This window comes from Bufo bufo, chromosome 3, assembly GCF_905171765.1.
Source record: "Bufo bufo chromosome 3, aBufBuf1.1, whole genome shotgun sequence".
Lineage (NCBI taxonomy): Eukaryota > Metazoa > Chordata > Amphibia > Anura > Bufonidae > Bufo > Bufo bufo.
The window spans coordinates 28,329,191-28,353,664 of NC_053391.1; the positions used below are offsets into that span (position 1 = coordinate 28,329,191).

The window sequence follows — 24,474 nt, forward strand, 5'->3', positions numbered from 1 at the left end:
TTTCTCAAGCCTTGAGAAAGACCTTTACGGTCGAAACGTCGCATTTTTTTGCTGGTGAAATAAATTCCACTGAATTGAAGACAGGAGAGTGCTGCGGTTTCTTCTATATGACGCATTTTTACTGTTTAGGCACTTTGAAGGCCTGGCGCATTCATTTCGATCTTAGCAAAAGGTGTCTCTGACGTCTTTGAGAAGCACTGGCATGGGCTTATTTACTTTGCAAGTGGAACAATCCTGTTGTGTCTAATCTGCAGCACTTTCTTGAGTCTTTCATGAAGGTGTCTGAAGAACCTGGTTGGACAGGACTTCTTGAGCAGCATTTTCTTTGCTCCATTTCCATCAAGGTACCTCTACTGTGGGACACTACATCATTCAGTTTTGCACTTTGGCTGCTAACTTCAATTGGAATAGTGTGGCGCCGGTAGCTACTTCTGGGAAGGACTGTCTGATACTGTTAAAAGAAACGTGTCACCAGAAAATGACCTGGGCACTGATCCTGTAAAGGGCCCCCCGCTTCAGTGCTGCTGAAGGACAGGGTAGCAGACCAAAGAGTCGAGATTCTAACGCCAGCAGTGTTACTGTTCCCAGATTTGGAGTCAGTGCTATGAACATGAAGGGGGTATCCCCAAGCATTATCATTATACTTGGGGATACCCTGTCTATTTAAGTCTTAGTCAGCCTCTATTTTTGGTTGTGATTCAAATTCACAACCAAGAACCTAAACCACTGAGCTACAGAGCTCAATGTTAAACAGCTGTAGTAAAACCTCATAGCAGTTTCTCATCTATTAGGTATTCCTATACAGCAGAAGTATAATTTTCGATTTTTTCTAGTAATTGTAAAAAGAAAATGTATGGCACAAAATATTTAATTACAAAAAAAAATATATAGAATTATACTTCTGATATATATGAAAGCATAATACATGGGAAACTACTACTGAGGTTTTTAGCCATAATGTATTTACAGCATTATAACATGAAGCTCTATAGCTCAGTGGTTAAGGTTCTTGCCTTTAATGTAGATGGTTGAGAGTTAGAGTAACTTAAAACTTAATAAAGCTAGATAAAAATAAATAAAATACACTGGGTGTCCCCAACAGTGAAAAGTTTGTTTTAATTAAAAAAATATGTAGCAAAACGTAAAATATATAATCAAATAACACCCACGTTAATCAACACCAACCTTTTTAACCTGTGTAAACTTGATCAGTATTTTTTGTTGGGAAAGGTGACAACCCTAACAGCACCCCCGCTCTGGACCTCTATAGGCCTGCTCACTGCAGCAAGCCCAGCCTCAGTCAGTGCTATAGTGCTACATCAGGACTCACTTTGGAAAAAAAATAAAAAATCTTTTCATCACAATATTCTGACCCCCATAACTTTCTTTTTTATAGTTATGTGTACAGAGATGTGTGGGGGCTCATTTTTTGCAGGACGATCTGTCGTTTTTGGCTATAAAATTTAGAGGTGTGTATGATTTGATCACTTGTGAATGTAGCCTAATAGGGGCCCGGTGTAAGAGGAGGGGAATAAAAGTCCCAGCATATCCAATATATTATGGGATATTAGAAGAACTGCATGTGCAGTACCTCAGATGGGGCACTACCATTCTTACACCTAGCTGCTGTCTCTAATGGCTAGCAAAGAATGTCAGCTGTGTATTTATTTTCAGGTTCTCTGATACTGTACCTTAATAATACTGATATGCAACTATTACATATAATGTGTCTGGTTGTCTAGCAGGTGGCATTGTATATGGCAGAGAGTACCTTTAGATAGAATAGAATTTGCCATTCCATTCTCACCCTATTGGGCCAACATGGGCTAGTCCTGCTTCTGACCAAGGGAGAAAGAAGAGAGAGTTGAGTCGAGAGTGGAGAAGTAGAGGTGAGAGTTGGAGCAAGAGAGTGTAACAGCATGGTGTGTTGAGGGAGCATTTCCTCTCACTTTACCCTTTACCCTTCTGGCCTGTTGGAGCCAAGAGAAAGTGTAACAGGGTTCCGAAGGTGCACTCGGTCCCCCATTAGCCGCAGACCTGCTGCTTAGCTTCGGGAACGAGGATCTGTGTTTTACCTCGTTCCCAGGGCGGCTTTACTAGCTGGGTGGATCCCTGCTCCTACGTCTGCCTTGAGCGCCGAGCTGATCACTCGGTGCTCGACTGGTTGGTCTGTCGGTCATGTGACGCTGGCCACATCACATGACCCTCACTCCCCACTATAAATACAGGCAGCCTGCTGGCCACAGGTTGCCTGTTAATTTAGGTTCCACCTGTGATTTGGTCTTTCCTGGCGTACTTACCTCCTGCTGAATTCCTGACGATCCTCTGCCTGCTCCTTGTGTACTTTGCTGCTCTCCTGGTATTCTGACCCCGGCCTCCTCCTGACGATCCTCTGCTGACTCCTTTGGTACTTCACGTCTCTCCTGGTATTTATGACCCCGGCTTCTCCTGACAATTCTCTGCTTGCTCCATTTGTACTTTGTAGCTTTCCTGGTATTGACTCGGTCCGTTCACGTCCTGTTGTTTGTCTGTCTGTTATCCCTGCACTTATTCCAAGTTAGGGATTGTCGTCCAGTTGTCCCCTGTCATTAGGACTCGCGAGGCAAGTAGGCAGGGCCAGGGGTAAGGGTGGAGCGCAGTGGTCACTTCCCTCCCCCCTGTGTGTGTGTGTACGCGACCGTTACAGATTAACAGGCCCAATAACCACTGTATAATGAATCCTCTGGTGACCCTGACTGACCATGTCTCTAATCTGACGCAGATGGTGCAGGAGTTAGGGGAAAAACTCAGTTCTTTTGAGTTAGGGCAAGGTTCTTCCACTCCTCAGGCCTCCAGTCCGCATTTTGACCCCCAGATTAAGCTCCCAGAACCCTTTTCTGGAGACCGGAAGAAGTTTCTCTCTTTTAAGGAGAATTGCAAACTTTACTTCCGTTTGCGCCCCGTGTCCTCTGGCCCCGAGAGTCAACGCGTGGGCATTATCATTTCCTGATTACAGGGTGATCCCCAGGACTGGGCGTTCTCTTTACCTGCTGGCGCCAGTTGTTTATCCTCTGTGGAGGGGTTCTTTCAGGCCCTGGGTACCCTCTATGATGAACCAGACAGGGCTCTAGTAGCCGAGACGGCTCTAAAGGCACTGGTTCAGGGCAATCTACCAGCGGAGGATTATTGCACCCAATTCAGAAGGTGGTGTGTCCCCTCAGGATGGAACGAACCAGCCCTGAAGAGTCAGTTCAGGTCAGGTCTGTCTGATAAATTAAAGGATCTTCTGGTCAGTTATCAACTTCCAGAGACCTTAGAGGAGATGATGACCCTTGTTGTCCGACTTGACCGACGGGTTAGAGATAGACGACAATAACAACAGTTCTCTTCCCAGATGGTGGTCCAGCCAGAGGCCTATACCAGAGACAATGCTGAGGTCTCCACCGAGGAACCCATGCAGGTTGGCATGACCCGAGGGAATCTTCGCCGCAGACGTGGAGAATGCTTTTACTGTGGAGATCCTGACCATTGGATCAACCAGTGTCCTAAGAAGGTCCTCTCTGTCAAGTCTCCTAAGGCAAGGCAACCTAAAGACCAGGTACACCCTGAATTTTCTAAATGTAAGCTTTCGGTACCCATTACGATTTTCTGGGAGTAGATAAATGGCCGGGTAAGGCCTTTATTGATTCTGGCTCAGCGGCTAGCTTTATTGACTCTGAGTATGCTGTAAGATTGGGTATTCCTATGTTTGCCTTACCAACTCCTATTCATGTCATGGCTATTGATGCTACTCCTCTTATTGGTGGTACGGTGAGCTTATGTTCCTCAGAGATTTCTCTAACCGTGGGTGTGTGCCATTCAGAGAGATGTTCGCTTTTAGTCCTGGAGAACCTACCGGCTGAGGTGGTACTAGGGTTGCCTTGGCTCCGACTACATAACCCCACTATAGATTGGTCCAATGGGGAGTTGGTGAGATGGGGGCCTAAGTGTGACTCGTGCTTGTCCGTGGTACAGGCTGGGGTCTCAGTAAAGTCTGATACTTTACCCTCTGTTGTTAGAGAATATTCCGATGTATTCTCATCACCAACCCCGAAGGTTCTACCCCCCCATAGACCTTATGATTGTACCATAGAGCTAGTAGAGGGGGCCAAGTTTCCTAAGGGACGAATTTATATTCTTTCTATGCCCGAACGCAAGGCCATGGAAGATTATATTAAGGAGAGCCTTGGTAAAGGGCATATTAGACCTTCTGTCTCTCCTATGGGGGTGGGTTTTTTCTTTGTTAAGAAAAAATATGGTGGTCTTAGGCCATGTATCGATTACCGGAGATTAAATAAAATCACTGTCCAAAATAGATACTCCCTCCCATTGATTCCGGATTTATTTAACCAGGTTCTGGGGGCAACCTGGTTTTCCAAAATTGACCTGAAAGGGGCATACAATCTAATCCGAATCAAGGAGGGAGGCGAATGGAAGACGGCGTTCAATACCCCGGTAGGACACTTTGAATATCAGGTGATGCCTTTTGGACTCAGCAATGCCCCAGCTGTGTTCCAAAACTTCATGAATGACATTCTTAGGGAGTTCTTAGGTAAATTTGTTATTGTCTATCTTGACAACATTTTGATATTCTCTCCTGACTTCGAATCCCATGTGTCTCATGTTAAACAAGTATTAGAGGTGTTGAGGGAGAATCAGCTATCCGCTAAGCAAGAGAAATGTGTCTTTGGTGTACAGGAGATTCTGTTTCTAGGGCATGTTCTGACTCCTCACGCCTTCAAGATGGATCCTGGTAAGGTACTAGCAATTAAGGAATGGGTAAGACCTTCACCCTTAAAGGCCTTACAACGGTTCTTAGGTTTCGCCAATTACTATCGTAAATTTAGTATGAATTTTTCCGTAATTGCTAAACCGTTGACCGACCTTACTAAGAAAGGGGCGGATTTGGAGAATTGGTCTACTGAGGCCATTTCTTCATTTGAAAAATTAAAAAAGGCATTCAGTAGCACTCCCATTCTGATCCAGCCTGATCAGGAGAAACCTTTTATTGTGGAGGTGGATGCGTCCGAGGACGGAGCAGGAGCAGTCCTTTCACAAGGTCCTGCTAGCCTCACTAACCTGAGACCATGTGCCTTCTTCTCCAGGAAATTCTCTCCCATGGAGAAAAACTACGACATAGGGAATAGGGAGCTGCTGGCCATTAAATGGGCTTTTGAGGAGTGGAGGCATTTTCTGGAGGGGGCAAGGCATTGTGTAACTGTTGTCACTGACCATAAAAACCTTATGTTTCTCGAGTCTGCTAAGAGGTTGAATCCCCGTCAAGACAGATGGGCTCTGTTTTTTACTCGTTTAGATTTTTCCATTACGTTCAGGCCGGGAAGTAAAAATGTGAAGGTGGACGCATTATCTCGCAGCTTCCAGGCTTTTCAACCTACTGAGGTACCACCTGAATCCATTCTACCAGCAAAAATCTTCTTAGCAGCTCTTACCCAGGATATCTCGGCTCGCATTAGGTCTGAACAACATCTGGCACCGGTATCCACCCCAACAGATAAGTTGTTTGTTCCCGTACAATTTCGTCTCCAGCTGTTGGTTGAGTGTCACGATTCTGCCTTTTGTGGACATCCGGGTGTTGAGGGCACTAAGGATCTGGTTTCTAGATCTTATTGGTGGCCCACTCTAACTAGGGATGTCAAGTCCTACGTGTCAGCCTGTGAGGTTTGTGCCAGGTCCAAGACACCTAGGACTCGCCCTGCTGGTAACCTACGACCCCTGCCCATTCCCAGTAGACCCTGGTCCCATATCTCGATGGACTTTATAACTGACCTACCGCCGGCGGAGGGTAAGACTGTAGTTTGGGTAGTGGTCGATAGTTTTAGCAAGATGGTCCCGAATGCCAAAACCCTGGCGTCTATTTTTGTGAAAGAAATTGTTCGATTGCATGGTATCCCGGAAAATATTGTTTCTGACAGGGGTGTGCAGTTTGTGTCCAAATTCTGGAGGGCCTTCTGTCAAAAATGAAAAATTTCATTGTCTTTTTCCTCTGCCTACCACCCTGAGAGTAATGGGCAGACTGAACGCCTTAATAGGTCTGTGGAACAATTCTTGAGGTTGTATGTTGCTGATGACCAGCAATTATGGGTGAGATTTCTTCCATTGGCTGAATTTGCTTTGAATAACCGTGTCAATTCTTCTGCTGGGGTTTCACCTTTCTTTTGTAACCATGGTTTCCATCCCCGTTTTCATTCTGGGTCATCCTTCTCCTCCTCTAACCCTGAGGCGGATAGGTTCTCCTCTGAACTGTGCACAGTTTGGGCCCGGGTTCAATCGAACGTAGAAAAGGCTCAAAGTTCTCAGAAACACAAGGCCGATAGGAGACGTTCAAGGGGGGTGAATTTTCAGGTTGGGGATAAGGTATGGTTGTCCTCCAAGAATCTCTCTCTTAAGGTAGATTCTAAAAAGTTTGCTCCTCGTTTTATTGGACCATATAAGATCACGGAGGTGATTAACCCGGTATCATTTAGGTTGGTGCTGCCCGAGTCATTCCACATTCATAATGTGTTCCATAAACCTCTACTTAAAAAATATTTTGAACCGGTAGTACCATCGAAAGACTCGCCTCCGCCGATTCTTGTTAATGATGCTGTCGAGTATGTGGTGTCTAAAATAGTGGATGTCAGGAAGGTGCGTAATTCCTTGCAGTACCTGATTCACTGGAAGGGGTATGGACCTGAAGAGAGATCTTGGGTACCTGCCAGGGAGGTTCATGCTCCTAGACTTGTTTGAAAATTTCATTTAGAACACCCTGAAAGGCCATTGCCTGAAGTCTTGGGTCCGGTGGCCCCTCGTAAAAGGGGGGGTACTGTAACCGGGTTCCGAAGGTGCACTCGGTCCCCCATTAGCCGCAGACCTGCTGCTTAGCTTCGGGAACGAGGATTTGTGTTTTACCTCGTTCCCAGGGCGGCTTTACTAGCTGGGTGGATCCCTGCTCCTAAGTCTGCCTTGAGCGCCGAGCTGATCACTCGGTGCTCGACTGGTTGGTCTGTCGGTCATGTGACGCTGGCCACGTCACATGACCCTCATTCCCCACTATAAATACAGGCAGCCTGCTGGCCATAGGTTGCCTGTTAATTTAGATTCCACCTGTGATTTGGTCTTTCCTGGCGTACTTACCTCCTGCTGAATTCCTGACGATCCTCTGCCTGCTCCTTGTGTACTTTGCTGCTCTCCTGGTATTCTGACCCCGGCCTCCTCCTGACGATCCTCTGCTGACTCCTTTGGTACTTCACGTCTCTCCTGGTATTTATGACCCCGGCTTCTCCTGACAATTCTCTGCTTGCTCCATTTGTACTTTGTAGCTTTCCTGGTATTGACTCGGTCCGTTCACGTCCTGTTGTTTGTCTGTCTGTTATCCCTGCACTTATTCCAAGTTAGGGATTGCCGTCCAGTTGTTCCCTGTCATTAGGACTCGCGAGGCAAGTAGGCAGGGCCAGGGGTAAGGGTGGAGCGCAGTGGTCACTTCCCTCCCCCCTGTGTGTGTGTGTACGCGACCGTTACAGAAAGAGCAAGTATCCAGGTAGGAGCACTGTGACACAAACTATCAGGGCCAGAACACCACTCGGCATTCCTGGGGGGTGGCCTGCCGCACATGCTGCACTATCCTTCCGATTAAATATGTTGAAATCCCCTGACAGAGGGTCCAAGTGGAAATTTGAACAGAGTCACACACAATAATTATCACACATCACAGCAGAAGTCTCTCTGTGTTAAGCAGTAACAGTTTATTTTTAACAAATTTTGTATTAAGATTGTTAAATAAAACACTTTAAATAGTCATACATCAGGGACTAATGTCTCACCGCCACTGCCCCATTCTTAGCCATAAACAGACCCATCGCTCGTTTCATCTTCACCCTTGTTCTATTCACTCCCTCAACGAACGGGCCCCCCTCCAAATCTTCCTTGAAACAATATCCGACCATACTGTTATCAACTGCGGAAACAGGGCCTCTAATCTCAACAAATCAAATTTTATATCACCCAAGATCTCCCACAAAGGCTGTGCTGCCAAGTCGTTGCCGCCCACATGCAGCACCAAAATATCCGACGCCCTATCCAATCTGACAAATCGGTGTACCTCCGGCAGCACCCCACTCCATACCATACCCCTTCGCCCTATCCACCTTACCACAGCCAAGTTGCTCGCTGTCCGTCCGAACTGCTGCTCGGGCGGCTCCCCAGAAAACATACGAATGCCCCAGTATCCATACCAGGGCAGGCGCTGCACCTGAAACGAAAAAATAAACGCTGATAGTCCATTTATCGCCTGCACCACCCCTAAGTTGTCACAGTGGAACCGCACCTTCTTATCCCGAAAAGCCTCCCCCCACAACAAAACAGCCAAGAAATGGGAAAAAGTTCTAGCAAAGCCAGATTCCGCAACCATCCTTTCTCTGCCCAACCTGTCGGCCAACTCCCTGCACACCACTGACCACCCCTATAAGCCCCAAATCCCCCACTCCCCGCAGCGTCTGTAAACAATTCACAATCAAATGCATTTCTCCCCCTCATCCATAAACAGGCAGCGACCGTTGTACTGCTCCAAAAATGAACTCCAAACCTGCAAGTCCGCTCGCAACTCCCTCCCCAAACAAATGTGATGTGGTGAAGTCACGGCCGCCGTTGCCCCAGCTAACCGTCTGCTAAACACCCTCCCCATAGGCATGATGTGGCATGCAAAGCTGAGCTTCCCCAAAAGGGACTGCAACTCCTGCAACTAAATTTTTCGGAACCGAGCTGCCCTCCCCACTTCCCCTATCAAATCGTCCAATTTGTCCCGCGGCAGCCTACATTCCATTTTTTGCCTGTCGATAACAATCCCCAGGGAGCTCAACTCCACCGCCAGACCCACCGTCTTTTCTGTCGCCAACGGAACTTTGAACGCCCAAATACCTGAAAAAACGTAACAACAAAACGTTTGACTCCGGGGGGCCTATGCACACGAAATCATCTAGTAATGAATGATGGAATCACACCCAGCCAAATCAGCCACCACCCAGTCTAAAAATAAACTAAACGTTTCGAAGTACGCGCATGACAGCGAACACCCCATTGGCAAACAACGGTCAAAAAAAAAAAAAATCCCAAAAACAGCTCAACAAGTGTAACCAGTCCGGATGTACCAGCAGCAACCTAAACGCTGCATCAATGTCCGTCTTCGCCATTAACGCCCCCCCCCCCCCCACCCAACTTCTTCACCCATGCCACCGCCGCGTCAAATGATGTATATACCACCGAACACAGGGTCGGATCAATACCATCATTGACCGACTAACCTTTTGGTAAGGACAGATGGTGAATAAGCCGAAACTTATTTGCCTCCTTTTTGGGAACCACCCACAGCGGAGACACGCGCAAATTCTCAAACAGTTGAACAGCGAACGGACCCGCCATCCTGCCCAGCCCTACCTCCTTCCTAAGTTTCTCCGCCACCACATCCGGATGTTCCCTGGCCGACCGTAAGTTCCTTTCTAACAAAACCGCATCCCCTGGTATTAATGGAATTTGAAAACCCTGGGAAAAAAAACCCTGTAACAAAACCACCACCGTCCTGTTCGGATATCAGAAAGGGCTCCATCCTTTCCAAATTGACCGGCATCTCCCCCTTTGGAATTAACATCCCCCCCTCTTTGCCTACCGCCTTTGAAACACTGCAACGCTCCATGGGATCCCCCGCAATTGGAACACTCGTGCTTAAATTTGCACTTGGCTCCAAATCTGCAGTTCCCGTCGTTGAAGGAAAAACACAAACCCTTCGCCGATGCGACTGATCCTGAAGATTGAGTCCAGCCCCCGAATTCCCCTTGAAAGGACTGCCCTGGTTGTACAGGCGCCGTCACCTTCAACCACAGGGCTATGTCCTTGTGGTCCCACCTTATTTCCGGGCGTACCGCTTTCCTTTGCATGAACTGCTCATCGTATTGCAGCCATGCCACCCCCCCATAAACCCGATACGCCTCCCCAATCGCGTCCAAATAGCAAAACAGGGCCGAGCAGCTTTCCGGTGCCCTCTCCCCAATCACGCTAGCCAGAATCGCAAACGCCTGTAGCCAGTTCTGAAAAGTTCTTGGTATCATATGATATCTACGTTTTTCCTCCTCCTCCTTTTTTCCCTCCTCCTTCCGTGTCCTATCCAAGTTAAATCTATCCAGCGGAAGCAGGGAAAATATTTCCACATACTCCCCTTTCCATATGTGGTCCTTAATGTCCTGTTTCAAATGGGCCCCCAGCGGGCCCTCGAAACACACGTATACCTCCCTTTTGCCCGGTCATCTAACCGTACTGCATCGACCTCCGCCGCTCCCCCTGCCTGCGTCTGCACCGATACCCCCGAACTAGCCGGCCCCTGGTCACCCCCTTGTGCCAGATCGGGCCCCCTTGGGTCTCCCCCCAAGCCAGTAACGGGGATGCGCCCCATATACCCCAAGCCGCTAACAAACCCGCTAAACCCCCCAACAACTGCCCTACGCCTCTACCTAAATCCATCTGGGATCCCTCTCCTCCCCCGTTACCCGCCCCTAACTGTGCTAACGGTCCCCATGCACACTCACCTGGCTGCCTGGGTGCTGTGACCCCATCAGCCAAAGGTCCTGAATCCTGACGACCGGTCCTCTGCGTTGACGCCCCCTGTGCCGTCTAGGTTAACCCCTTAACCCCACCCCTCACATTCAACTTAACCAATCCGTGATCCCCCCACCAACTCCAGCCTCCCCCGCACCAACTCCCAGCCGAAGAGGAAGGGGAGGAGAGACAGCACCCCCTTCAGAAACAAGGGGTCCTCCTGAACCCGACCCACCGTTATATCGGCCTCCCCCTAAGGCTCCACCTCTAGTCCGGCCGCATCTGTATATCAGGTAATTTCTATCTTTTCAACATTGACTTCAGTGAGATTTAACAGAAAATGCTGCATTTTTGGATGTAAAGTAAGTCAAGCCCCCCTTTTAGAGGTCACTTCTCATTGCAGGTTGTCCAATTATAACCCATCTGGTACGCAGCACCATTCAGTTGCTGTTCCTGTTGAGCACTCCTAATTATCAGCTCACTGCAGAGCCATGACCAGCAAGCAGTGGAATGCTTTGCAACTGCGGAGAAGCTGGTCTAGAGCCTTTTTTTTTTACTGTCCGTTGTTTCTGCTGTGACCACATCCTGAAGTAGACTATTTCACAAATTAACAGTCCTTATGGTAAAGAAGCCCTATCACCTCTGGAGACCTATATTTTTTTTTTCTCTCTAGTCTAGATAGAGGCAGTGCCCCCTTTACTTCTGGGGGGATTTTACATGGAACAGCTTTTCACTGTATTTTTTGCATGGCTCACCTAAAGAATTATTACGAACACCTGTTTTATTTCTCATTAATGCAATTATCTAGTCAACCAATCACATGGCAGTTGCTTCAATGCATTTAGGGGTGTGGTCCTGGTCAAGACAATCTCCTGAACTCCAAACTGAATGTCAGAATGGGAAAGAAAGGTGATTTAAGCAATTTTGAGCGTGGCATGGTTGTTGGTGCCAGACGGGCCGGTCTGAGTATTTTTACAATCTGTTCAGTTACTGGGATTTTCACGCACAACCATTTGTAGGGTTTACAAAGAATGGTGTGAAAAGGGAAAAACATCCAGTATGCGGCAGTCCTGTGGGCAAAAATGCCTTGTGGATGCTAGAGGTCAGAGGAGAATGGGCCGACTGATTCAAGCTGATAGAAGAGCAACGTTGACTGAAATAACCACTCGTTACAACCGAGGTATGCAGCAAAGCATTTGTGAAGCCACAACATGCACAACCTTGAGGCGGATGGGCTACAACAGCAGAAGACCCCACCGGGTACCACTCATCTCCACTACAAATAGGAAAAAGAGGCTACAATTTGCACAAGCTCACCACAATTGGACTGTTGAAGACTGGAAAAATGTTGCCTGGTCTGATGAGTCTCGATTTCTGTTGAGACATTCAAATGGTAGAGTCCGAATTTGGCGTAAACAGAATGAGAACATGTATCCATCCTCTGATGGCTACTTCCAGCAGGATAATGCACCATGTCACAAAGCTCGAATCATTTCAAATTGGTTTCTTGAACATGACAATGAGTTCACTGTACTAAAATGGCCCCCACAGTCACCAGATCTCAACCCAATAGAGCATCTTTGGGATGAGGTGGAATGGGAGCTTCGTTCCCTGGATGTGCATCCCTCAAAACTCCATCAACTGCAAGATGCTATCCTATCAATATGGGCCAACATTTCTAAAGAATGCTATCAGCACCTTGTTGAATCAATGCCAGGTAGAATTAAGGCAGTTCTGAAGGCAAAAGGGGGTCCAACACCGTATTAGTATGGTGTTCCTAATAATTCTTTAGGTGAGTGTATATATTTTTATAGGTTAATCATGTTCCCCCTTAGACGTCTCTTCCACCGGAACAGACTGCCGGAGTTCACAATGCAGATGTGAACCTGGGCTAATATACTGATCTGATGTTATATCGGACAGCGGCCATGTCCATGTAATCTACAGCTCTTACATAGGGCAGGTTATTTAGATGACAAATTCACTTAAAAAAAATTGTTTAGGATCATTTTCTAAATGTTCCTCTTCAGGATACCTGCATAGGCAGCATATTTGGTTGCAGAATATTTCTGCAGCTGAAATCGCCTCCATTCATCTGCCCTGGGGCAGTTTTGGAGGCAAGAATATGGATTTCTGAAAGTTCTGTTGATGAATGGAACTGGTTTTTATTTGATTTGCAGAAATCTTCTACAACAAAATTTATATGTGAGGGCTCGGCTTTCGTTCTGGCAGGGATAAGCCGCTGCTAGGGTTCCTCTCCTGCTTTTGAAAACACAAACATCCTTGGATAAACTGAGCATGCATGTGTATGGGGATGTAGCTGATGGCTGAAGGAGCATTTGGCCAACAGCTATAGAAGGTGTATGGGCGCCAGGATTTGATAAATCGAGTTAGGAAATATTGAATATTCCCAGACGGAAAGCTTCATCTTTTTCATTATTAAATCAATAAATTATTATTAAAGAGATAAGGGATGTCATATTGCTATGTAATTTTGATTGGTCATAATTATTTTAAGCCCAGAAGCTTGTTGTCCCCAACGGTATGTTTCTTTTTTTTTTTTATAGTGTTGGTTTCAGAATTTATAATGTTTTTCGTTTGTTTTTACCATATGCAGATTTTCTGTAACTAGTCAAGGGGACTGCAGCTTGCTATGTTAAAGTCTTTCTTGATGCGCCCTATTCCTACTTCCAGCGCCATTAAAATTGCTGACTCCCGTGGCCACGTCATCCTACCGCATCTTGGATTTTCCTCTAGGGATGAGTGAGCTTGTGTTTCAAGTTTGGTGTACAAGGTTCGGGTTATCTAAGAATTCCGTTATGGATTCCGCTACCACGGATCATAACTTTTGATCCGTGTTAGCGGAATCCATAACGGAATTCTTAGATAACCTGAACCCGAACCTTGTACGATGAACTTGAAACACAAGTTCGATCATCCCTACTCTCATCCTGTTTACACAGGTGCACTTTGTTTCCTATGTTGCGCGCACAAGGGATCTCCAAATCCTCCACATGACATTGGCGCACGTCAAGAGCAAGTGTGCGTGTCTCCTCTGGCACGCACGTCTCCCTTTTCAGCGCACCCGTCTGCTCTGAAAAGGGAGGCGTGTATACCATACCATAAGGGACAACAAGCTTCTGGGCTTAAGGTAATTATGACCATTAAAAATCACATAGCAACATGACAGGTTTCCTTTAACTTTTTTGAGGCACATGACACATCTTGGCTGTGGTGCATAAGGAACTTTGTATCAGTAGAACACAAGGCACTTCCTGTCAGTGGAATGCGATTCACTTCCTGTCTGTGGAACACAAGATTCTTCCTGTCTGTGGAACACAAGATTCTTCCTGTCTGTGAAACACAAGGTACTTCCTGTCTGTGGAACACGAGGAACTTCCTGTCAGTGGAACACGAGGCACTTCCTGTCTGTGGAACACAAGATTCTTCCTGTCTGTGGAACACAAGATTCTTCCTGTCATTGGAACACAAGGTACTTCCTGTCTGTGGAACACAAGGTACTTCCTGTCTGTGGAACACAAGGTACTTCCTGTCTGTGGAACACAAGGTACTTCCTGTCTGTGGAACACGAGGATCTTCCTGTCAGTGGAACACAAACTTCCTGTATTTGAAACACATGGCACTTCCTGTAACCAGCTCCTTGACTAGGAGCCATTTTGGATCAAGACTGTTGTCCCATGAGGTAATTACTCCAGGATGTTTTAGATACTGTTTAATCAATTCATTTGGTAGATAGAATGATTATGGTCCAGGTGTGCAGGGTCAGCATGACGTCACTTCCTGTTTTTGGCACTTCCTGTCAACCGGCATAGGATGTGATAAGTTTATGCTGTTAGTATGTTCTTCTTTATGTCTGATGAAGTCTTACCCTACTAAAACGTGTAACAAGAAATTTTATTATAAACCTATACATTCAGTAAATAGATCTTGGAGCTGTAGAACATTTGGAGCACTAGTGGTGGAGCACTGAGGAGTGAAGAATCATCTCCAATATGGATAATAAGGACATTTGACCCTGAGGGTAATAAGTGATCCAGGAAGGAGGTAAGTTGTTGTCTACTACCCTCAAAAATAGAGTAAGTCACTCTTTATATTGATGTTATAACTATATTTCCAGGTGTCTTAGCTTCATTCTATCTCTGAGCACTGGATTATTTCTTTTTCAGATTCATACATCTCAATAACTAAACTCTTGACATTGTAAGCTATCATTAATCCTTTGCAATTCCCAAATAGTTAGGCACTGTTCCTTCTCATCAGTGACCCACGAAGGATGGACGAGGACAGAAACCACATGGCTGCGAGGATATTAGACCTCACCCTAGAGATCATCTACCTGATAACTGGAGAGGTGAGAGTCTCACATGACATCACACGTCTCCTTATAAGGGGTTCTACACATTCACATATTGATGGCTTATCCTCGTGATAGCACATCCATATGAGATGAGTGCGGGTCTGTCTCCCAGGACCCCAGCATTCAGCTGTACAAAGATGCTGCAGTGATCTATGAGTGCTTAGGCCTCTTCCTAGACCATGTGACATCACATTCATCAGTCATTTGGTTTAGGCCAGCGGTCAGCACTCCAGACTTGGTGGAACTACCACTCCCAGCATGCTCCATTAACTTCTATGGGAGTTCTAAAAACAGCTAAGCAAGTGTGCATGCCGGGAGTCATTGTTTCACCGCAGCTGGAGTTACAAAGGTTGGTGATCCCTGGTCTAGGCTAAGCTCAGCACCATTTAAGTGAATGGGGCTGAACTGTGATACCAAGCGCAACCGCTTTGAAATATATAGAACTGTGCTTAGTAAGCATCAAGGAGGGCGCGGCACTTGATGGGGTGCTGGGAGTAGGACCCCGCTGTTCTCTATAGATGAAATATCCTGAGGAACAGTCATCAACATCTAAATCCCAGAGAACCCCTTTTAATAACACAGGAAAATGGAAAGGATCCTTAGAATACCTGTAGTGATCAGTGTCTTACCATACACAGGATTACACGTTAGTGAAGAAGTCATTTGTGACACCTCACATATCAGGAGAATGGAGCAGGACCCCAGGAGCCATCACTGAGCCTCCACCTCATTCACTTATACATGAGCAGAAGATCCTAGAACTTACCAACAGGATCACTGAGCTGCTGACCGGAGAGGTGAGCGCTGCTTGGAATGCTGGGACATTATACAATAACGCCAATGAGGTGTCTGGAGGATGACTGTATGATTGTGTGTGTCAGGTTCCTATAAGGTGTCAGGATGTCACGGTCTATTTCTCCATGGAGGAGTGGGAGTATTTAGAAGAACACAAGGATCTATATAAGGACATTATGATGAAGGATCCCCAGCCTCTTGTATCACTGGGTAAGAGGAGACCTTCCTTCAATCTAGAGGAGACCAGGTTTGAGGATCATCTAGATTCACCCATTGTCCAATCTTCGCATATAGACAATGTATTTAGTCACTGGGTTTATTTCCTATAGATGAATCCAATAGGACAAATCCACCAGAGAGATGCCCCAGTCCTCTATATCCCCAGGATTGGCCAGAGGAAATGCAAATTGTTCCACGGGGTCATCAGGTAAGATTTCTACAAATTCTCTATAGATGTTTTCTACTAGACTCTTCCAGCAGTGCAGTATATGTTCTGTATGATCTTGTTGATGACCATCATTAATGATTATAAATGATTTCTGTCTATTTCTCCAAGGAGGAGTGCAAGTATTTAGAAGAACACAGGGATCTGTACAAGGATATCGTGATGAAACCCCTCACATCAACAGGTAAGAAGGGACTTTCCTTCATTATAGAGGAGACACCAAGTATGAGGATCTTCTAGATTCACCCATCAACAATCACATGTAGACAATGTATTGAGTCACTGGTTTTAATTCCTATAGATGAGTCCAGTAGGAAAAATCCACCAGAGAGATGTCCTAGTCCTCTCTATTCTCAGAATTGGCCAGAGGAAAAACAAAATGTCCCACTGGATCATCAGGTGAGATTTCTGCAAATCCTCTATAGACTGATGTAATGACTTATTCTACCAGTCTGTGATAGGTAGTGGCTACAAATGGTTTCTAGTTTCTTAAAAGATAATAAGTAGATTTCCACCCATTTGTACATGAACTTAACAAAGATTCAGTGTGGATGGATGTAAAGTCCTTCAGTGTAAGTCATGGACAACAGCAAAATGCCAATCGGCTGCTTCTAAACCTAACAGAATACTCTCATATATTGATAGTCACAAGTTACAGACAAAATCTTATTGCTTTATAAAAACATTAATGCAGCCTCATATAAATATGAAGTAAAGTTTTGGGCAGCAGGGTTTAAAAAAATACAAAAAGAACAAATAAAATAGATAGAGGCCTGGAGAACCTGAGATATGAGGAAAGATTTAAAGTAATGACATTTATTAAGCTTTGAGGAGACATCTACAGGGGGACATGGTGACATTGTACACATATATACAGTAAATGCAATAAATACTATAAGCAGATTCCACAGTGGGGCCCCCCTCAACGCAACACAGAAAAGCGACAGCTCTCTGGCTGGAGGAAAGAAGGTGCAATCTCCAGCATTGATGAAAGGCTTCTTTACTGTAAAAGCTGTGATGTTGCTGAATAATGGTGATGAGCACCGCTGTCCACTTCAGGATCGTCTCAGATCATTTCATGCAGCAAAATAGCAAAAATTTATGTTCATGGGTAAAATACATAACACTGATCATATCTGCTCACCACCCGAGGAGTTTGTTTTGTTAAGGTACATTTGTGATTCATGTCTTATAGGGGTTTTTGTTCTTTCGACTGGATATATGATAATTAGTGATGACTGAAGTTATGAAAAATTCAGTTGCAGCTGCTTTGCTGAATTTCACAAAGCAATACGATTTGTGACCAATTACTTAATCACAAAGCACATTCCTTTGTATGTAGTGGGCCCAATGATGGGGGACAACGGTCATGCCTCCTGCCAGCATTGAACTCCTCAGATTCCACTACAATCGAGGCCTTTCAGGCAGGGCCGTACATGATAATCGTGGGGCTACATGGCAAAACTCAGAATTGCCCCCCCCCCTAAAAAAAAAAAAGTAAAATTTATGCACTAACCTAAGGGCTCATGCACACAAATGTGCATGAGCTCTTAGGTTAGTGCAAAAATTGTACTCAGGTAAAGGGGCAATGAGAGAGAGGAATGTACTCAGGTCGTAAAGGGTGCGGGGCCTTTCAGCCTGGCCAGGCCCCTTTAACTCACGGGTCCCATAGCAACCCCAGTACTTTCAGGGGTTAATCGGGTAAAAAAAAAAACACTCACCTTATCCATTGGCTCGCAGGCCGCCGCAGCCATTGAAGCCACCTCATGAAATCTCACGTGATGACGTTATCACGCAGGCCAGTCATGTTACCCTGCCCGAGATTCCAACAAGATGGGTGCGACGGCCTCTCTGCAAGCAAATGGATGAGCTGAGTATTTTTTATTTATTTTTGGTATTTTACCCCCATTTCAGGAAAAAAATTATTCGTTACCATGAGGTGCGAAGAAATTTGGCTTTGCGGCGAATCAGATTTTCCTGAAATTCGGATGGAAGTCAATTAGTTTGGCTTCAATTTGCTCAACACAAATGATAACCTATGGTTCTTTTTTTTCCTCATGCCCTTAATTTTGGATTCTTACAGGAAAGTTATGGTGGAACTACGAGTGAGGGTGAAAATCCCATATCAGAGTCAGTGAATGGTAAGAGCCTTTCATAATTTTGTGTATTAGTTTCTGCCCCTTATAAAGGGCAGACTTTACCTGCTTTTCAGTGGAGAAGATTATATCACATCGATATCTGCTCAACTGTTTCTGCTATAAGGCTCAAAGGAATATTTTTAAAAGTAAGTACAGAGATCCCTGACACGAACCACATCCAACAAAACAGCTACGTGTGATCATTGATCATTATGATTAGCAGACACTAAGGCTACCTTTAGGTATTCAACAGAAGCCACTGTAGGGCAGGATGGTCTTGGCTGCTAGGGACCCAGGTTGCATTTGCAGAGTATGGTGGCAGAGAACAGGTGTGAGTTATAAGATGATCAGAAGAAATCAAAAAGAATAATTAATCAAGCCAGAGTCAAAACCAGTGGAGTAAAGATGCAGACACATCAGCAGACAAGATGTTAATCAGTAGAACAAGCCAAGGTCCAAACTTGGAGATTACAGAATTAACCAGATTAGTAAATGAGAAGTTAATCAATAGAACTAGCCAATATCGATAGAGAGGGTTAACAAGAAGGTGTAGCGTTTAGGTGCAAAACACAAACAGGAGCCAGTACACAATACACAATCACAGGCGCTTACCTGAAGTCGGTGTCACCTGCCGGATGCCCCAAGGGGGACCTCCAAGACGTCAGGCGAGTAGGACAAGGAAAACAGGCCAAGGACCATGGAACACATAATTTATTACAAAGGAAACAAGGCACGTGACAATGACTAACAGAAGACCTCAATGTACTGAAGCGGATCAGTGGGTGTAATCCCACGCGCCACTGACTAGCAATACTCTGGAGGGGCATAACTAAGCAGGTACCTGGTCTTCACTAGAGCCTCAGATGGTGAGGATAGGCTTGGGCCGTTAGGGTAGTTGCCAGGGGCTACTCCAGAGCATAAACTGAGTTAGTGGCACCAGGATCAGGAGGCACGAAGATACCAGACAAGGTACCGACAGTACATTAAGTCCACAGACAGGCAGGCAGAACACAACAGAGGCAGAAGCAGGTACAGAAGCAGTTACCTGCGCCGCAAGCAATAGAGCCTGAGCGGTCCCAGGCAGAGCTGCACATAGACAGAGAATGGGCATTGCCCCTCCGGAGAACACAGGACAGGAACCCTCTTCCGAAGGCAGACATGGACAGACATGAACAGAACACCTGAAGCAGTAAGGACTGACGGACAGACATGAACGGAACACCTGAAGCAGTAAGGACTGACAGACATGAACAGAAACAGACGCCGATCGGCTCTGCTAGGCCACCCAGAGGCAGATGGGCTCTGCTAGGCCACCCAGAGGCAGATGGGCTCTGCTAGGCCACCCAGAGGCAGATGGGCTCTGCTAGGCCACCCAGAGGCAGATGGGCTCTGCTAGGCCACCCAGAGGCAGATGGGCTCTGCTAGGCCACCCAGAGGCAGATGGGCTCTGCTAGGCCACCCAGAGGCAGATGGGCTCTGCTAGGCCACCCAGAGGCAGATGGGCTCTGCTAGGCCACGCAGAGACAGATGGGCTCTGCTAGGCCACCCAGAGGCAGATGGGCTCTGCTAGGCCACCCAGAGGCAGATGGGCTCTGCTAGGCCACCCAGATTAGTGATATTACTGGTGGCTCTACTAGACCTTAATATGGAATAGGTGTACACTCCTTATGACACACCCAATGTCAAAAAATTGTGGTAATAATAAAAATAGGTTGGCACTCTTTATCTGGTTTTGTATGGATATATCAGGCAACTGTGTATTACAATAAAAATAGTTATTTTCATAAGTATTCTATCTGTTATATATATATATATATATATATAAATGAGTTTCTGTCTGTCTAGACATCTGTCTGGACGTTCTTTATGCGCGACCAAACGACTGGACCGATCTTTACCAAGATTGGCACACGGGTACATCAGGTGTCCGGGAAGGTTTTAGGCTGGGTCTCGGCTCTCTAGGACGTACCGTTTCTGAAGGATTCCCAAAAATGACCCACATTAGCCAACTACCATAAACACAGTTTTACTCCAGGTTTCCATAACAACCCAGCCATTTTTCTTTACTGCTTAAAGGGGCGGGCACTGTGGAGGTCACTGTTATTAAAGGGGCGATCACTGTGAAAGTCACTGTTGAAGGGGCGATCACTGTGAAAGTCACTGTTGAAGGGGCGGTCATTGTGAAAGTCACTGTTGAAGGGGCGGCCACTGTGAAGGTCACTGTTAAAGGGGTGGTCAATGCTAAAGGGGCAGTAACTGTTAAAGGGGCGGCTACTGTGGAGGTCAATGTTAAAGGGGTGGGCACTGTGGAGGTCAATGTTAAAGGGGCAGGTACTGTAGAGGTCACGGTTATGGGGGAAACTGTCGATATCTTTTTACGACACACGGAAACATAAAATGAAATATACCCCTGTGAAGCCGGGTCCTTCTGCTAGTATTTTATATATTTTGATCTTAGTATTTGTTTTATGTGTAAATCTAATAAAATAACTCCTTTTATTGTAATACACAGTTGCGTGATATATCTATACAAAACCAGATAGAGAGTGGCAACTTATTTTTATTTCCAGTAAAATGTATGTTTGTTCTGCTCTCCTCCCCTGATTGGTCTAAACTACTGACAAACTCCCTTTAAGGACCCTATGACAATCTGTTCCTCCACAAATGTGGTCCCAGATTAGGTCTCAGTTACCAGTGTGGTAACAGAGGGGTCAAAATTGGGTTCTCATTTTAATATATTAATGACCTAATAGAGGGCTTAGAATTTCAATATTTGCAAATGATACTAAACTCTGAAAAGTTAATAAAAAGAGGATAATTTGATATAGAAGAAAATAAAGTTGAACATGGATTTATGCAAGATTATGCACTTGGGCCGAGGAAAACATGATTTATAATTATGTATTAAATCATAAAACTGCCACTTATGGATATTGGTGGACAGTAAAAATGTATCAACATGTGACACGGAAGCTGCCACCAAGGCAAAAGAAAGCAAGGTATATATTGAAAGATGCAGTATTTGTGGTTAGGAGAACATTGCTCATTTTTGTAAAGGCAATTTTTATAGAACTCAGTCTCTAGAAGGCCAAACAAGAAATTCAAAGAGAAATAACTAGTTGGTTGAGTTTGAATGTAATATTTATGAATAAAAAGGAGGGATATTTGCTTTTATAGATTATTTTTAATTTTTTTTGTATGCTTAGTCTGACTTTTTGAAGTGTTACTAAGTTATCACACAGTGAAATGATACAATATAAATATTTTTAATTATTTTTCCAGATGATGACAGGATTAGAGGCTCCGATTCACATCTCCTTTTGTCTTATCCTCATGAAGTAGACGATGATTCGCCTCAATTTGGCAAAACTATGACTAAATATAGAACGGGTAAAATGTTTATACGTTCTGACAATGGGAGGCAATTTAAAACGAAACCTAATCTTTCCACATGTGACAGACTTCGCAGAGATGCAAGGCCACGTACATGTTCAGAATGTGGGAAATGTTTTAGTCGGAAATCAAGTCTCGTTGCACACCAGCGGATTCACACAGGAGAGAAGCCATTTTCATGTCTTGAATGTGGGAAATGTTTCAAACAGAAATCAAATCTAGTACGACATCAGAGAATTCACACAGGAGAGATTCCATATTCATGTTCAGAATGTGGGAAGAGTTTTGATACAAATTCAGGTCTTGTTCTTCATCTGAGAACTCACAGAGGGGAGAAACCATATTCATGTTCAGAATGCGGGAAGTGTTTTGATACAAATTCAGGTCTTTTTCTTCATCTGAGAATCCACAAAGGGGATAATTCAAAATCCTGTTCAGAATGTGGGAAGTGCTTTACTCGCAAAACAAGTCTTGTTATTCATCTGAGAACTCACACGGGAGAAAAGCCAAATTCATGTTCAGAATGTGGGAAATGTTTTAACCAGAAATCAGACCTTGAGAAACATCAAAGAATTCACACAGGAGAGAAGCCGTACTCATGTACCGAATGTGGGAAATGTTTTATCCAGAAATCAAATCTTGAGAAACATCAAAGAATTCACACAGGGGAGAAGCCATATTTATGTACAGAATGTGGGAAATGTTTTATCCAGAAATCAGATCTTAAGAAACATCAAAGAATCCACACAGGGGAGAAGCCATATTCATGTTCAGAGTGTGGGAAAACTTTTTCCCATAGATCACAAGTTTTGAACCATCTAAGAATTCACACAGGGAGAAGCCATTCTCTTGTCCTGAATGTAGAAAATGTTATATCAACAAATCAGATCTTATGAATTAAAGAATTCTCTCAATTGAGAAAACATTGCAATGTTCAGATTGTAGGAAATGTGGCACGAGTGGACCTTCATTGAAGGACTTACAACAGATTTCTTCTGATGTATAACAAAGACTTTTTCTGGAATTCAAAAAAATCAAAGCTGGTTTTCTCCAAAAGCAACACCACTGCTGTCCATAGGTTTTGTGGAAGTATTGCAGTTCTGCTCCATTCACTTCAAAAAGCCAAGCTGCAATGAAAAAATGGCATTGTTTTAATCATGTCAATCCACAGAATAAAGGTAATATGCCACATTGTTAACCATACAATAACCATAACCATTTTGATTAAAAAGAATAATGGCCGAATTCCTGTTCTTTTCCATTTCCCACATATAGAGAGTCGATGCATTCTTGATGGGTTGCCATGGCAGCCAAGGGCCTCAAAACCCACCTCAAAATGTGTTACTCATTTTCTCCTGAATACAGCAACACCTCATAAACTATTGTATGGGCACACAGCAGGACTCAGAATGGAAGGAGCCCTATATGGTTTTTGTAGGTCAGAATTTGCTGAAGTAGTGTAGTGAGCCTTTTGACCCAAAGGGCGTTTCATAAGATTTGGCAGTGAAAATAGGGGGAAAAAATTCCTTTTTGTACAATAAAATGTTGCTTTAGGCCCAAACTTTAACAGGAGAAAATGCACCCCACAATTTGTTACCCGTTTTCTCCTGAATACAGCATCACCCCATATGTGCTCATAAAGTGCTATACAGGAGCACAACAGGGCTCACAAGAAAATGAACACCGGACTGCTTTAGGAGGGCAGATTTCACTAGAATCATTTTCAGCTGCCATGTTGCATTTGAAGACACCCTGAAACCCCCAAAAAGTGACCCCATTTTGGAAACTACATCCCTCTCTGAATTTTTAAAAGGGTTTGGAGAGCACTTTGGCACAACTGGTGTTTCATAGAATTTAGAAACGCTTGGCTATGAAAATGAAAAAATACATATTTTACAAGAAAATATTGCTTTAGCCACATTTTTCAATTTCACAAGGGTCTAAATGCTCACTCCACTCCTTGAGGAGTGCAGTTTCCAAAATGAGGTCACTTCTTGGTGGTTTTCACCCAACACTTTGTTTCTCTATTTTCTCCTGAAAGTGACAACACCCCAGATGTGCTCATAAAGTGCTGTTTTCAACATTTGGATTTAGCAGACCAGATTTCACTGACATGGTTTTTTATAGGTGTTATGTCGCATCTGAAGAGATCCTGAGCTACCCTCTACAATAGAAAACCACCAAGAAGTGACCTCATTTTGGAAACTGCACTCCTCAAGGAGTGGAGTGAGCATTTAGACCCCACAGGTGTTTTCCACAAATTAATGTATTGTGTATAGTGAGCAGTGAATATGTAAGCTGTACTGCTTTGTTATACCCCTTTTGGAACACACTCTGCATTCTTTTTAGGTCCTTCCCTTTTTTGCTGTTTGGGGGACTTCACTGCGAACTACTGACCTGGCATACCACGGGCACCATAACTTTCAGAAGTACTGGGACCCTCCCATTTCTGGCTTTAAAAAAAATGAGGGCCTTGATTACTACCTCTTGAAACTGAATGAATGTTCCTGGGTGGCCTGTAGGTCAAAATAACATGTAAGCATTATACAGTGCAGTCTGTACAACGTGCATGGCCAGGTTTTTGTACCACACCTTAGATTTCCATATGGCACTCTACGGCTTCAGATCGTCATCTGAAAGATCAACCCCTCCCATGTGCCTATTGTAATCCAGGATGCAGTCTGGTTTGAAGTTAATGGTCCCTAAGGATGAGCGGACCTGTGGAT

The 24,474-nt window shown here is 44.8% G+C and overlaps 1 protein-coding gene across 4 annotated transcripts in view; it reads left to right on the plus strand.

The window, feature by feature from the left end:
• Positions 1-14,250: 14,250 nt before the first annotated feature.
• LOC120994415 (zinc finger protein 420-like) overlaps positions 14,251-24,474 on the plus strand; it is a 289,066-nt gene continuing 278,842 nt past the window's right edge. Inside the window, exons 1-4 of one of the 4 annotated variants that reach the window (XM_040422960.1) lie at positions 14,251-14,302; positions 14,538-14,664; positions 14,857-14,971; positions 15,616-15,774. In XM_040422960.1, coding sequence (XP_040278894.1) covers positions 14,894-14,971; positions 15,616-15,774 — 237 coding nt within the window. In that variant the 5' untranslated portion in view covers positions 14,251-14,302; positions 14,538-14,664; positions 14,857-14,893. The remainder of the gene's footprint in view (positions 14,303-14,537; positions 14,665-14,856; positions 14,972-15,615; positions 15,775-24,474) is intronic. The other 3 variants (XM_040422959.1, XM_040422951.1, XM_040422950.1) reach the window with 3 other exon arrangements.